This window comes from Macaca nemestrina, chromosome 7, assembly GCF_043159975.1.
Source record: "Macaca nemestrina isolate mMacNem1 chromosome 7, mMacNem.hap1, whole genome shotgun sequence".
In the NCBI taxonomy this organism is placed as follows: Eukaryota; Metazoa; Chordata; class Mammalia; order Primates; family Cercopithecidae; genus Macaca; species Macaca nemestrina.
In genome coordinates, this window is record NC_092131.1 from 62824665 (window position 1) to 62838283 (window position 13619).

Genomic DNA, 13619 nt, shown 5'->3' on the forward strand with positions numbered 1-13619 from the left:
TACTCACTTGATACCATGCACTATAATTATATACAGCTTGGTTTGCCTGTAAATCACCATCAATCATCTGTGTAGATGATGAAGTTGTATCTTCTGTGTGTGCTTTCTTTTCCTCTGGTTCTTCTGATCTATTATAAAATGGCAAAATGGAAACTTTCAAAACTCCCACAGATAACAACTTTAACGAATAGATGAATGTTATCTATACATTTGTATTACTGAAGTTCTGAATCATTCATGACTTTCAAATCATGAAAATAAAGTATGTAAATTACAACAAAAGTAACATTTGTCTTTGAAGGCATTTCCATAATGAAGCACCCCTTCTTGACTTAGCAAAAAGTGACATACCCATTTTCTGCTTTCCTTTTTAAAGAATCCTGTTCTTTTAGGAGTGTCTGATGTTCATCATAAGCATTCAGAAGCCTGAAAGGAAAGAAAAACATATCATCTGGAATATATAAAAAACAACTTTATTAAATATTTAAAGTTATTTTTACTTAAGAAACTGCCTAAGAAAATTTCTAAGCGACTCCTTTATTTTTAAAATTTCTACTACTAAAATCATAGTTCTGATAGACACTCCATTCCCTATACTTACAATGGACTAAATGACACTTGTGTTGAATCTCCAATTTGTCTGCCTATTTTTGCCAAATTAAAATAATGTCATTTAACATCACTGGTCAAAATTCCAATAGCTTACTACTATCAACTGCCTACTCCATGTGCTATCAATTCAGTCTAGCTTTCAATGCACGACAGAGTCAAGATCACGCTTCCACTACTTCACAAAAACCTCCAATCAAGCAGATGTTACTTTTAGATGAGCTTCAACTTGCTTTCGCCACTGTGTCCTTTGCTCAGCTTATCATGACAAATCCATTCTGATCCACAGAGAGATCACAGCCCTCCTAGCAGTTACTTGCTACCTCATACACTTACTTCCTCTATTAATCATATCATTCAACTAGACTAGAAGCTAGAATTACGTATCTCATCTTTTGTGTACCTTCTTCAGTGTAAACATAAGACACTAAATACACAGCACCCAAGCAGTTAAGAGCAGAAACTGAAGTAGGTTCAGTCCAAGCTCCACAATGTAATAATAACTACATTACCTCAGAAAAAATGCCTAATCTTTGTTTATTCCTCTCCTCATCTATTAAGAGAACAGAACCCTATACCCTCATTCTACTGATATGAATTTTCTGCAAGATAGCTAATATAAAACATTTGGCATCATGCCAAGCATGCAAATCTATACATTAATACATTAAAATACACTAATATAAACATTAGCTGTTCTATTAGTTGCACTGAAATTTTACACAGCCATCAAAAATATATACACACATATACAAACACCCAGATACAACTAATTCTCAGTTTATCTACAGTGGTTTCAACAGAAATCTAAATGAGAATAATCAGAGAAGGCACATGCCTAACAGGAACTGGTATTTCCTTACTAGGATCAGGTAAGACTGGAACTTCAGCAATGCTCTAGCCAATACTTGTACTCTTAGTAAATTAAATCTTAAACTTGTCCTTTTCCCAAATCCACTGGAGCATTCTCTTCAACCATCCTCAACTTTCGGCCTTTTAAAATGAAGATGAGGCCACTAGGCGTGTTCTGTGGGACCATATCCATCCTCTTCTCCAATCTCAGAAAACAGCACTCCTACTGGAGATTAATCCCATCCATCTTTATTGACCTATATATTAAATATTTGGGTTTCAGGGTTCAATCCTTATCCCATTTCCCTTTCACAGGATTGCTCCTTCCTGCCTTCTCTCATTCAGTCATGGTTTAAATTGTCACTCTAAAATTGGGAAAACAGTTTTGAAGGAAAGACTAACCGTATGTCTTCCTGTTAAATGCATATACATTTATAAAATTGAATTTACCCCCACATATATCTGAGGAAAAAGTAAACTAAGCGAACATTTTAAAATTTAACAATGTATTAATCTATACTAATCATCAAATCCCCATACAAAAATAACAATGCTCATTTATCATTCGAATAGGTAATATAATTAATATCTTACTTATTAACATCGGAACCAAAATCTTCAAGAAATTCCACTTTTCTCTGAGAAAATGTAATTCTCATTTTAATAGGTAATGAACCATGTACAGCTTTGTCAAAACAATTTAGGATATTTTCTTCATTTTGTTTGAGGTCACCACTATATTCCATTTCAAGTAAATTGAGGTATAACTTTGTATTCTCCTGTGTAAAAAGCAGCATCATTAATATTTCTAACATATTTTTATTAAAGCACAGATATTTAAAATGCCTTAGTTTTTGTCTCAATTTGAAAAAAAAAATGAAAATTGTTTTGTATTAAAATACAACTCATGCTAAATGTTTTCGGCATATATCTAAAACGGTGAAAAAATTCATTAACACACTGATGAATTTTTCAATCAATTGATCATTCTAGTATCTCCTAAACAATACAAATTGTTAAATGCCAATAAATTAAAACTATATCCTATCTTGTATTTAGTATGACTTGACTTACCATGACCATTAGAAAATAAAACATAAAAAAATTATCTCTATGCTTCAAATAATTTAAATCTTTACTACAACTATAGATAAACATCTTAACTGGGCCTGGTGGCTCATGCCTATAATCCCAGCACTTTAGGACGCCAAGGCAGGAGGATCACTTGAGGTATGAAGTTTGAGACCAGCCTGGCCACCATGGTAAAACCCCATCTCTACTAGAAATACAAAAATTAGCTGGCATGGAGGCGCACACCTTTAATCCCAGCTACTCGGAAGGCTGAGGCAGGAGAATGGCTTGAACCCAGGAGGCGGAGGCTGCAGTCAGCTGAGATCACGCTACTGCAATCCAGCCTCGGTGACAATGACTCTGTCTCAAAAAAAAAAAAACACCACCAAGTGAGGTGGCTCACACCTGTAATCCCAGCACTTTGGGAGGCCGAGGCAGGCAGATCACCTGAGGTCTGGAGTTCAAGATCAGCCTCACCAACATGGTGAAACCTCGTGTCTACTAAAAATACAAAAATTAGCTGGACACGGTGAGCGTGCCTGTAATCCCAGCTACTCGGGAGGCTGAGGCTGGAAAATTGCGTGAACCCGCGTGGCAGAGGTTGAAGTGAGCCAAGATGGCACCACTGCACTCCAGCTTAGGTGACAGAGCGAGACTGTCTCCAAAAAAAAAAAAAAAAAAAAAAGATAAACCTCTTAAACTGCAGCTAGAAGCAAACTGCTATAAATCTTTATCTTAAACAGACCTGGCAATAACTAAAATCCTAAAACCTGAGAAATTACCTATTCCTGTACACTGCCTTTTCAACTGATACATAAAAAGTACTCTATGGAGAAACTAAATCATCTCACTGCCAAATGTGCTTACAACACAGGCAATGCCTATGCTTTTGTTTATAAAGTATTCTCCCAAGTCCTCTGTTCTACTCAATAATCAGTAAATTTGTTGATAATTTCTAAAGGGAAAATATAAAGTATCACAATGTCTACAACAATTTTAACCCAATAATCTTATGTCTCAAACTTTTAATTCAAAACAATTTGAAAAAATTTTTTAAATGGCAACATCAGTTTAGAGGGACTGTTGTCCTCATTTAGTAATAAAACATATTACATACAGACCAAATCTTTCATCACAGTTGCCACAGTGAAAATATACTGACCACTGGTGTTTTTATAGAAGATACTCTTAAAAATACAAATGCATACTTTGTCTCTTTCGATTGCTTCCAAAAGCACCTTTCTTGATTTTGGAAGGTTTTTCTGTATTTTGAAAAGATGCCGGGCTAGTTTGACAGCATAAAATGAAGATTCATTATTTGATTTGGCATTCTTAATGGCATCCTGAAGCAAATGTTCAGCTTCTTCCAGATTTCCATGCCGTCGTTCTAAACTTACTCTTCGTAAACGAACCATTGCCAACCCTAGAACACATTCTTCAAATGTTCTCAAGATATTCCTGGCTTCATTAATATTACCTAGAAACAGTAATTAAATGTTTATGCTTTGCTTTAAACAACTAAAATAATGTTTATAACCACATACTGGCAACAATCACCCAGGGGCTAAATCCAGCAACTAAAGGGAAACAGCCACACATATTTACATACTGCCTAGGGCTGTCTGGGGGCTACAATGGCTTGCAAAGCCTAAAAGTCAGAACACATGGCTTATAAAGCCTAAAATATTTACTATCTGGCCCTTTAGAGAAAAAGTTTGCCAAACTCTGCTTTACACCATCCCTTACTACTCAATTTATCACTGTTTCCTGAAATAACTGAAAATCTCAAAAATATCAATTGAATTTCTCCACTCTTACCCTGCTGCTCCTCAAAAGCTGCCCAAAGCATATGCACCATGGGTTTCTTTGGGAGATGTATAGTACAAGCTCTGCTGAAGACATGCCTCACTCCTTCAATGCTATGGTTTTCCATGTACTTGGCATACTACATACAGAAAAGAGGAAATACTGAATAATTTACAGTTGAACAAGTCATTAAATTTGTGACAGAACGATAAAATTCTATTTTTAAACCCATTCAGCACCTTTATTGAACCACTAGACTAGTTTCTGTAAGGAAGGACGAAGAGAGGCAACGAGGTTGGCATATGCAGCAGTCAAATCTGGTTGCAAGCAGACCATCTCCTAATGCAACAGATATAGTTATATGAACAACATTCAACAGAAGTACAAAAAAGGTTAGTCACTAGATCAATGTTTATAATATATTCAAGTTTAAGAGCACATGATTTTCTTACCTTAATCCAAAACTCCTCATAGAGGGCACATGATATGACACATCTTTCAAAGAGAACCACAACTCGTTCATGAGTCCCATTTTCAATTTCAAATTCTAAGTATTCCTTCCAGTTTTTTAGTTGTGCCTTTTCCAAAGGTTTCACATGAAAGTAAGGTCTTTTAATCTGTAATGAAATTGTAACATGCCAATGAAAGTAAACCAAATCACCAAAATATGCACAAGCACAGTGTTAATACAAATTATTTTAAATATAATTGATAATTAAAATTTTTTAATCGTATTTCATAATTTAAAAAACTTTTAAAATTAAAAATCCCTTAAATTCCTTAAGCTTCACAAACAAATGAAATAATACATTTTCTATTTCTTCTGCCATTTTGCCAATTACATGCTTTTTAATGTACAGAACATTTTATACTTTGTTGAAAATTTTAAATTTGAACAACCATAGTGACAGAAAGCAGATCAATGGCTGCCTAGGGCTAGGAGTAGAGAAGGGGAACTCTGGCTGGAAAGGGGCCAAGGGGACCTTTGCAGTGCTAAAAGAATTCTGTCTGTATCTTGATTGCTGTGATGACTACAATGTACATACATACATCTGTGAAATGATTCCATATTCTAAGATTCCATTCATATGAAAGGCCATTATAGGGAAATCAACAGAAACAAAAAGCAGATAGTGGTACCTTAGCACTGGGGGTAGAGGGTTGCAGCTGAGGAGGTAGGGGTAGTGACAACTAAAAGTTAAGGTGTTATTTTTTGAGGTGGTGATTATGTTTAAAAATTGACTGTGGTGATGGTTGTACATATCTGTGAATATACTAAGAACTATTGAACTGTACACTTTAAATGGGTGAATTATATGGCATGTGAATTATCTCAGTAAAGCAGTCAGAAAAAAAAAAAAAAACAAAGAATTAAAACTGTGGGAAATTACCTCATTTTACTATAAACCTAAAATGGGTGAATTATAATGTATGTAAAGTATGACCCCATGAAGTTGACTTTTAAAAACTGAACAATTAGAATAAAATTGTTCAGATTAAGCAGATATCTTGCAATTCAAGTAAATCTGAATTCAAACATTCTAAAACTGATTAGGGAAAATGGAAAAACTAATAATGATTATAATAAATGAGACGAACATCTGAAGTTATGGCTTAAATATACAAAAATAAAGTTACAACAGAGATAGTACTATCAAAATTGAAAGAAAAATAAATTATTCCTACTTCGTATTTTAAAGACTATTAGAAAACACTTACACCTTCTTCAAATGTCCACCTTTTACTAACTTCATGCTCATTATAATTAAACATTTCTTGATGAATCTCAATGATTCTATGTCTCATGTTTTCTATTTCTGTAATTAACTTGGGAAGAAAAAGGGAAAAAATAAATCTCACAAACTATACTGAACATTTTCAGTATCACTGCTTACATTTAAGTATTATTCACAGATATTTTAGTCTTAGAATAGTGGTAGATTTTTAACTGTTGACAATTATGTGCAAAATCCAATTAACAACTAAAACTTATCACACAACTTCCTAATTAACCACTTTCACACATTTCTTTTTTTTTTTTTTTTTTTCTTACATTGGGATAGCAGATTCACAACCTAGGCAAAATATTCCTTCTAAGCTAAGTTTATCTTGGGGTGTCTCGTAGTAAAAGTACTCAATCCCCACTTGCCTTAAACAGAAATTAATTTCAAACAAGCTACAAGTCACTGGGTAAATGGCCGGCTATATAAGTGATCACTGTGCTACTCATGGAGTCAAGGGATAACAGGTCCAGTTTCTTCTGCACTGAAGACCTTTTTTTTTTTCCCGAGATGGAGTCTTGCTCTATGGCCCAGGCTGGAGTGCAGTGGTGCCATCTCAGCTCACTGCAACCTCTACCTCTCAGGTTCAAGCAATCTTCCCACCTCAGCCTCCCAAGTAGATGGGACTACAGTCATGTGCTACCACACCTGGCTAATTTTTGTACGTTTAGTATAGACGGGGGTTTCACCATGTTGCCTAGACTGGTCTCAAACTCTGGACCCCAGGTGATTCGCCTAACTTGGCCTCCCAAAGTGCTGGGATTACAGGCATAAGCCACCACACCTGGCCACTGACGAACTTTAGAATAAGACTGGTTACCTTTGCAGGATCAGTTATGTCTTCAATTCCCGATGGTAGATCATCACCAGGGGGACCATCATCACCACTATGTCCATTTACAGAAGCTAACTCCCTTCGCAACTGAATAAACTGTTCACCAGTTAAAAGATCTCTAGGCAAGTTATTCTGTACATGTTCTTTAAATCTAAAGGAAGACAATAAAAATATATATTCTATATTTGAATCATAATTTTAGATCTCATATTGAGATTCCTACTACATACTACTCTTTCAAAGGATTTGATTTAAAGAAAGAAACCAAAATATCATAACTTTTCTCCTTCTTTTCTATATTAAAACTCTACCATATATGATAAAACACTACCATATGATAAAACAGTCTATAGACATCTTCCACTTCTTCCTTCCTTTACAGTAGAATGGAGAAGGCATGGACGGGCATAAACTGAAACCTCAGTTCTGTCTGTTACTGGTTATCTGACTTAAGGGAAGTTTTTCCTTTCTCTAAATCTTAGTTTCCTCAACTGTAAAATAAGATGATTAATACCTATTATTTGTGTGTCATAGAATCTATTTTACTACGAAGACACAAAAGTCACAGTAAAATTAAATATTGTGATCCACATTTAAATTCTAAATGATCACTTGTAAATAATCAACAAATATAGCATTTCCTTCCCACCTCCCAAATACTCTTCAATCTACGTGAGTACGCAAGAATCCAATGAAACTTCCCAATTAAGGTTATCAATTACCTCATATATAAAATTAAATGGACACTTGTTTTGTAGTATGGTCCTCCAAGCCTCTGACTGCTGCTCTATGTCCTATTCCCCTTCCTACCTGCCCTAAATGCTACTATTCCCAAGAATTTCACTCTCCAGTTGGTTCTCATCTATTTTTATTAATACATAATTCTGGCCAATCTCACTGATACAGCTTGAAATAAGTATACCATGGTGACTCTCAAGACTATAACACAAGTCCAAACCTTTCTCCTAATCAGATTAGCATATCCAACTGCCAATACTCTGCACAAAGAAATATAGATTAGTTTTAAGCTATCTATAAAAAGATTTTTGAAAAAAAAATCATTTCGCTATTTTATAAAAACATGCAATAATTTGTATACATACAAATTTTAATCAAAAACACCAAGTTGAGGAGCTAAAATATCTACACCATCACAATTTGAACATATCTTTGGAACCTCAAATATGAAATATCTTAAAGTAAGCATGGCATCTTCATCTGAAAATGAATACCCTCAGCATTTCTTTCTTTGTGTGTGTGTGTGTGAGATGGAGTCCCGCTCTGTTGCCCAGGCTGGAGTGCCATGGTGACATCTTGGCTCACTGCAAGCTCCACCTCCCAGGTTCAGGCAATTCTCCTGCCTCAGCCTCCTAAGAAGCTGGGATTACAGTTGCGCACCACCACGCCCAGCTAATTTTTGTATTTTTAGTAGAGACAGGGTTTCACCTTGTTGGTCAGCCTGGTCTTGAACTACTGACCTCAGGTGATCATCTGCCTCAGCCTCCCAAGCACCTGCTCACACCTGTAATCCCAGCACTTTGGGAGGCTGAGGTGGGCAGATCACCTGAGGTCTGGAGTTCAAGACCAGACTGGCAAACACGGTGAAACACGTCTGTACTAAAAATACAAAAATTAGCCAGGTGTCGGGGCGGGCACCTGTAATCCCAGCTACTCAGGAGGCTGAGGCAGGAGAATCACTTGAACCTGGGAGGTGGAGGCTACAGCTAGTGAAGAATGCACCACTGCAATCCAGCCTGGGCAACAGAGCGAGATTCCATCTCAAAAAAAAAAAAAAACAAGTATATAAATAACACTGGAATCTAATTTAAATTTTGCAAAGTCAATGGTTACAGAGGCTAACAGCCCATTTCAGCACCAGGAGGAAAAAAATTAACATAGATTGCCTCATGTTAAAAAATTAAAAATGAGGAAGTAACTCTCAAATATGTAGTATGAAAAAAGATTTAATTACAGATGAGTATTAAAACTCAAAACTGTCAACATATGAATTAAAAAACTTAAAATAAGGTAAAACTCTAAAATAACTACATACAGTACATAAATCTAAAATGATTTGATTGCTACATCATGTAGCGACTTCTTTAAAACAGTGACAAAATGTGCATAATATTAAACAGTATTTTTTCAGCAGTTTTTTGTATTATAAAGCTAACATTTATTCAGTAAAGACTGGCTGAGTGTCTCATACATATTGAGGTCTATTCTTAGGTATTAGAGATACAAAGAATTATGCCTCAGAAACTGACAGGCATGTTGAGGATATAGGAGACATAAATTCAAAGCAGTGTTACTGGTGCTGATATAAATGTAAACAAATGTAGGTAAAGTGGTGGCACAAACGACAGACTAGATATCTCAATATAGGTGAACCAGAGAAAATTTCACAGAGAAGACACAAAACTGTGTGGTCTCAAGGAATATGAGTCCATTAGACAAGTGGAAAGAGGAAAAGGTATTACAGTCATAAAGATATAAAACAGCACTGCCCTTTTGGAAGTTATCAGACTTAGGTGTGTTTAGAGCTCAGGAACTACCAGGGATTGGACCTGGATATTAGACCAGATCACAAAGTCCTCACACTAAAGGTTTTAAATTAGACATTATCTCAGAGATAATGTGCAGGGTACATCCCATATACAAGCCTAATGCACAAGCACAATAAAGTATTTCCATTATTACTGTATAGCACTTAGAATACGTTTTTTAACACATGCCTCCTCCTCTATCCTTCTGACCAACTCACAGACATGCTATCTTCTTCGGGCCTTCATTCCCACAACTTAGCCTATCAACAGGTACACAGCAAATGCCAAATAAATGACTTTAAGAAAGAAGCATGTGTTACCGGAAAAAAAAAAAAATTCAGTGGTTCTCAAAGTAATTCAAAGTCATGTGAATTAGTTAACTTATATAAACTGTAAGAACTGCATAAAGACTACTTGTGAGTTTGCTATAACTGATAAGGAAAGTGGTTCTAAATGCATTCAGTGAAAAATAGCAGATTATAGATCAGTATGTGTAATATAATCCCACTAATATCTATTATAAGTATATACGCATTTTTAAAAGCGTAGGGTAACTGATAACTTAAAGAAAAATAAATAAATAAAAGCCTGGTGGGATAATTATTTAGAAATAAAAAAGGACTTGTAGGATAACATATCAAAAACTTTAGGGCCATACTGTCTAGGTTCCAAGTAGCTTCCAATCACTTACAAACTCTGTGGCCTTAGATAAATATGCTCATCTGTGTCTCCCCTTTCATAAAATGGGAACAATAGTCCTTGCCTCACTGGGTTATTGGGAGGATTAAGTGAATCATAACGCACTCAGCAGAGTGTCTGGGATATAGAAAATGCTATGTGTGTTTCCTACACATACTTTTTTTCATCATCAGTAAAGTCTTGTAGTCATAGATTTTTCCTATACTTTAAATCACAGAAGAACTAGTCTATGAAAAGACACCCTCTTTGGCCCATCAGGTAATTTAAGTAGGTTTGTACTTATGTGTTCGGTAACTATTTACCAAGCATTTCCATATGCCAATTCTTGCTTGTGTTAACGTCTTTCAGCAAGTGTCTTCCCTGGTCATTGCATCTTAGAAACCTGCCTACTTCCTCTATTTCATCGAAAGCAGAAAGTATATGCCTATCTATATGCTTCCTATTTCTAACCTGAGTCTGTATAACTTCTACCTCTAGCAAACTGTTCCTTAGTACTTTACAAATACTTCATAAAAGTCTTCTACTTTTGGTAGTAAAGAAAAATTTAGAAAATCACTCACTTAAAAAGTACCTAAGTTTATTCAAGACTGCTCATAAAAATTATAACAAAAAATAGAAAACATGTCAATTTTAAAAAAGCAAAGACACAATCCTCATACTTGTTCAGAAAGACTTTCTGGATCCTTATTGATGTAATACTCTGAATAAAGCAGAAAACAAAACACAAAACTAATGACACACAGAATAAGTTGTTTTAACAGTAATCATTAAAAGGATACCAACCATAACAGAAAAATCATGGTAGAAAATTAAAATGGAATGATACCTGATTATTTGAAAATAGATACTAACTATACAAAATGCATCCTTCACTGTTTTGGATATAAGGTGTTATAGCAATCACAAGAATGTATACTTAGCAAATCATTAAGTTTAAAAAAAATAAGCATCTATCATGTGCCAGGCACTGTGTCAATTTAATGCCATAAATAAATAACTACACTTACTATTTTCTCATTCCTTCACTACTGTGAACTACCTTAGACAAGACAGAATTCCTGTGTTTCTTTATCTATTAAAATGAATAAGGAGAAACTTCTAACTAAAAACAGTAAAATTTCTAAACATTTCATAAGGCATATGAAAAAAATGTCAAAAGCAAGCATGTAGGTTGTGATTAGCAACAAAATTTATTCCTCTTTCCAAGTAATAAAAGCTTACATAACATTTCAAGAGAATTATAATACTTAATATTATCAACTAACTATCTGAGTAATCAAAGATGTTTCAAAGATTAGAATTTCCCACCTACCTCTGAAAATGATGACTATACAGCTGTGTTGGAATACCAAGAATACGATCATATATAGCTGTAACTTCTCTCAGGTTTCCCTGCTCATTTTCCCAGTTTATATACATTTCCCACAGTCTGTCAGAACGGAAATCTGTTCCTGCAGCTAGAACAGCATGCTCAAAAGTTCTGAAAAATTAAATTACTCTTAAGTTATCTTTCCAAGACAAAATCACTTATAAAATATTTCTAAATTTAGAAAATAATGCTAACTTCAAAAATTATATTCAACTGTTTCCTATGCAAGTAGGGATTAAATGGTAGACAGAATAACAGAAAGCATACAAGAGTTGCTTAAAAAGAGTGAGAAAACAAAGGGAACAGTTAAATGTACTTTATGTAATTTTATCATATAGAAAATACAAAATGTACACATTGCAAATAGGTAAGAGTAGACATTTAAGTATTTGTTAAATCTGAAATGTCTGTTGTATAGATTCATTTATGACAGAAGACAAAATTAAAACAAGCAGGAAGTTAAAGAGAGGCAAATTTTATCTCAATTTAAGAATATTTTCACCAGGTGTTGTGGCTCATGCCTGTAATAGCAGCACTTTGGGAGGCCAAGGCGGGAGGATCACCTGAGGTCAGGAGTTCAAGACCAGCCTGGCCAACATGGTGAAATCCCATCTCTTCAAAAATACAAAAATTAGCTAGACATGATGGCAGGTGCCTGTAATCCCAACTATTTGGGAGGCTGAGGCAGGAGAATCGTTTGAACCCGGGAGGTGGAGGTTGCAGTGAGCCAAGATCGCGCCATTGTACTCCAGACTGGGCAACAGAGACCCCGTCTCAAAAAAAAAAAAAAAAGAATATTTTCAAGCAAAAATAATTCTCCAACAGGAATCTGGCTGCCTTGTAAGATAAGTATACAAAGGCCAGGCACAGTGGCTCACGCCTGTAATCCCAGCACTTTCGGAGGCGAGCCAGATGGATCACAAGGTCAGGAGTTTCAGACCAGCCTGGCCGGCATGGTGAAATCCCGTGTCTACTAAAATACAAAAAATTAGCCAGGCATGGTGGCACATGCCTGTAGTCCCAGCTACTTGGGAGGCTGAGGCAGGAGAATTGCTTGAAGCCTGCAGGCAGAGGTTGCAGTGAGCCGAGATTGCGCCACTGCACTCCTCCAGACTGGGTGACAGAGCGCGACACTGTTTAAAAAAAAAAAGTATACATATACTTTAAACCTCTCAAAAGCCTGTCTCAATTCTAAAATTCTATCATTAAAATTTATCACAGGCTGGGCACAATGGCTCACGCCTATAATCCCAACAAATGAGGCCAGGAGTTTGAGACTAGCCTTACCAACACAGCAAAACCCCATCTCTGCTAAAAATACAAAAATTAGCTGGGTGTTGTGGTACACATCTGTAACCCGAGCTACTCAGGAGTCTGAGGCATGAAAATCACTTGAACCTGGGAGGCAGAGGTGACAGTGAGCTGAAATTGCACCACTCACCACTGCACTCTGGCCTGGATGACAGAGCAAGACTCTGTCTCCAAGGGGGGAAAAAAAAGTTTGTTACAAAGCATTTTAAAATACCTAGTCATGTCAAGAGATTTCTGCAAGCAATTTTAATCACTAGATTTAATACTCCAATGAGATAAAGCTTTTAGATACATACTTTTAAGTATCTTAAAATCAAGAGAAATTTTTTAAAAGTATAAAACTACACTCCTTAAGTTAACCCACAATTTTAACACAATTTCAATAAAGCACTAAAAAATGTTGAGTGGAACAGGAAAAAATCAAATTCCACTATTCATCTAGTATACAAAAATGCAAAATGACTTTGTAAAAAGATAATGCAGCAGGCATTTTCCTGAAAGATAATATAAGAAACTAGGAAGCTACAGTAATTACAAGTTTGGCACTGGCCAGGTAACAGAAAAATGGATGAACAGTACAGAGCCAAGAAAACAAAAAGAGATCGGCTGGGCGCGGTGGCTCAAGCCTGTAATCCCAGCACTTTGGGAGGCCGAGACGGGCGGATCACTAGGTCAGGAGATCGAGACCATCCTGGCTAACACAGTGAAACCCCGTCTCTACTAAAAAATACAAAAAACTA

The 13619-nt window shown here is 35.7% G+C and overlaps 1 protein-coding gene and 1 non-coding gene across 6 annotated transcripts in view; both read right to left on the reverse strand.

Moving 5' to 3' along the window:
- Positions 1-13619, reverse strand: part of LOC105481895 (pre-mRNA processing factor 39) — a 34425-nt gene that overhangs the window by 2936 nt on the left and 17870 nt on the right. For all 5 annotated transcript variants that reach the window (XM_011741684.3, XM_071100230.1, XM_071100228.1 and 2 more), the window contains 9 exons: positions 11512-11679; positions 6940-7105; positions 6058-6165; positions 4791-4955; positions 4351-4477; positions 3741-4009; positions 2056-2240; positions 352-426; positions 8-128 (listed from right to left, as the gene is read on the reverse strand). In XM_011741684.3, coding sequence (XP_011739986.1) covers positions 8-128; positions 352-426; positions 2056-2240; positions 3741-4009; positions 4351-4477; positions 4791-4955; positions 6058-6165; positions 6940-7105; positions 11512-11679 — 1384 coding nt within the window. The remainder of the gene's footprint in view (positions 1-7; positions 129-351; positions 427-2055; positions 2241-3740; positions 4010-4350; positions 4478-4790; positions 4956-6057; positions 6166-6939; positions 7106-11511; positions 11680-13619) is intronic.
- On the reverse strand, positions 3591-3676 carry LOC112426690 (small nucleolar RNA SNORD127). The gene has a single exon (XR_003018072.1). It is a non-coding gene; the product is annotated as a small nucleolar RNA SNORD127 (small nucleolar RNA).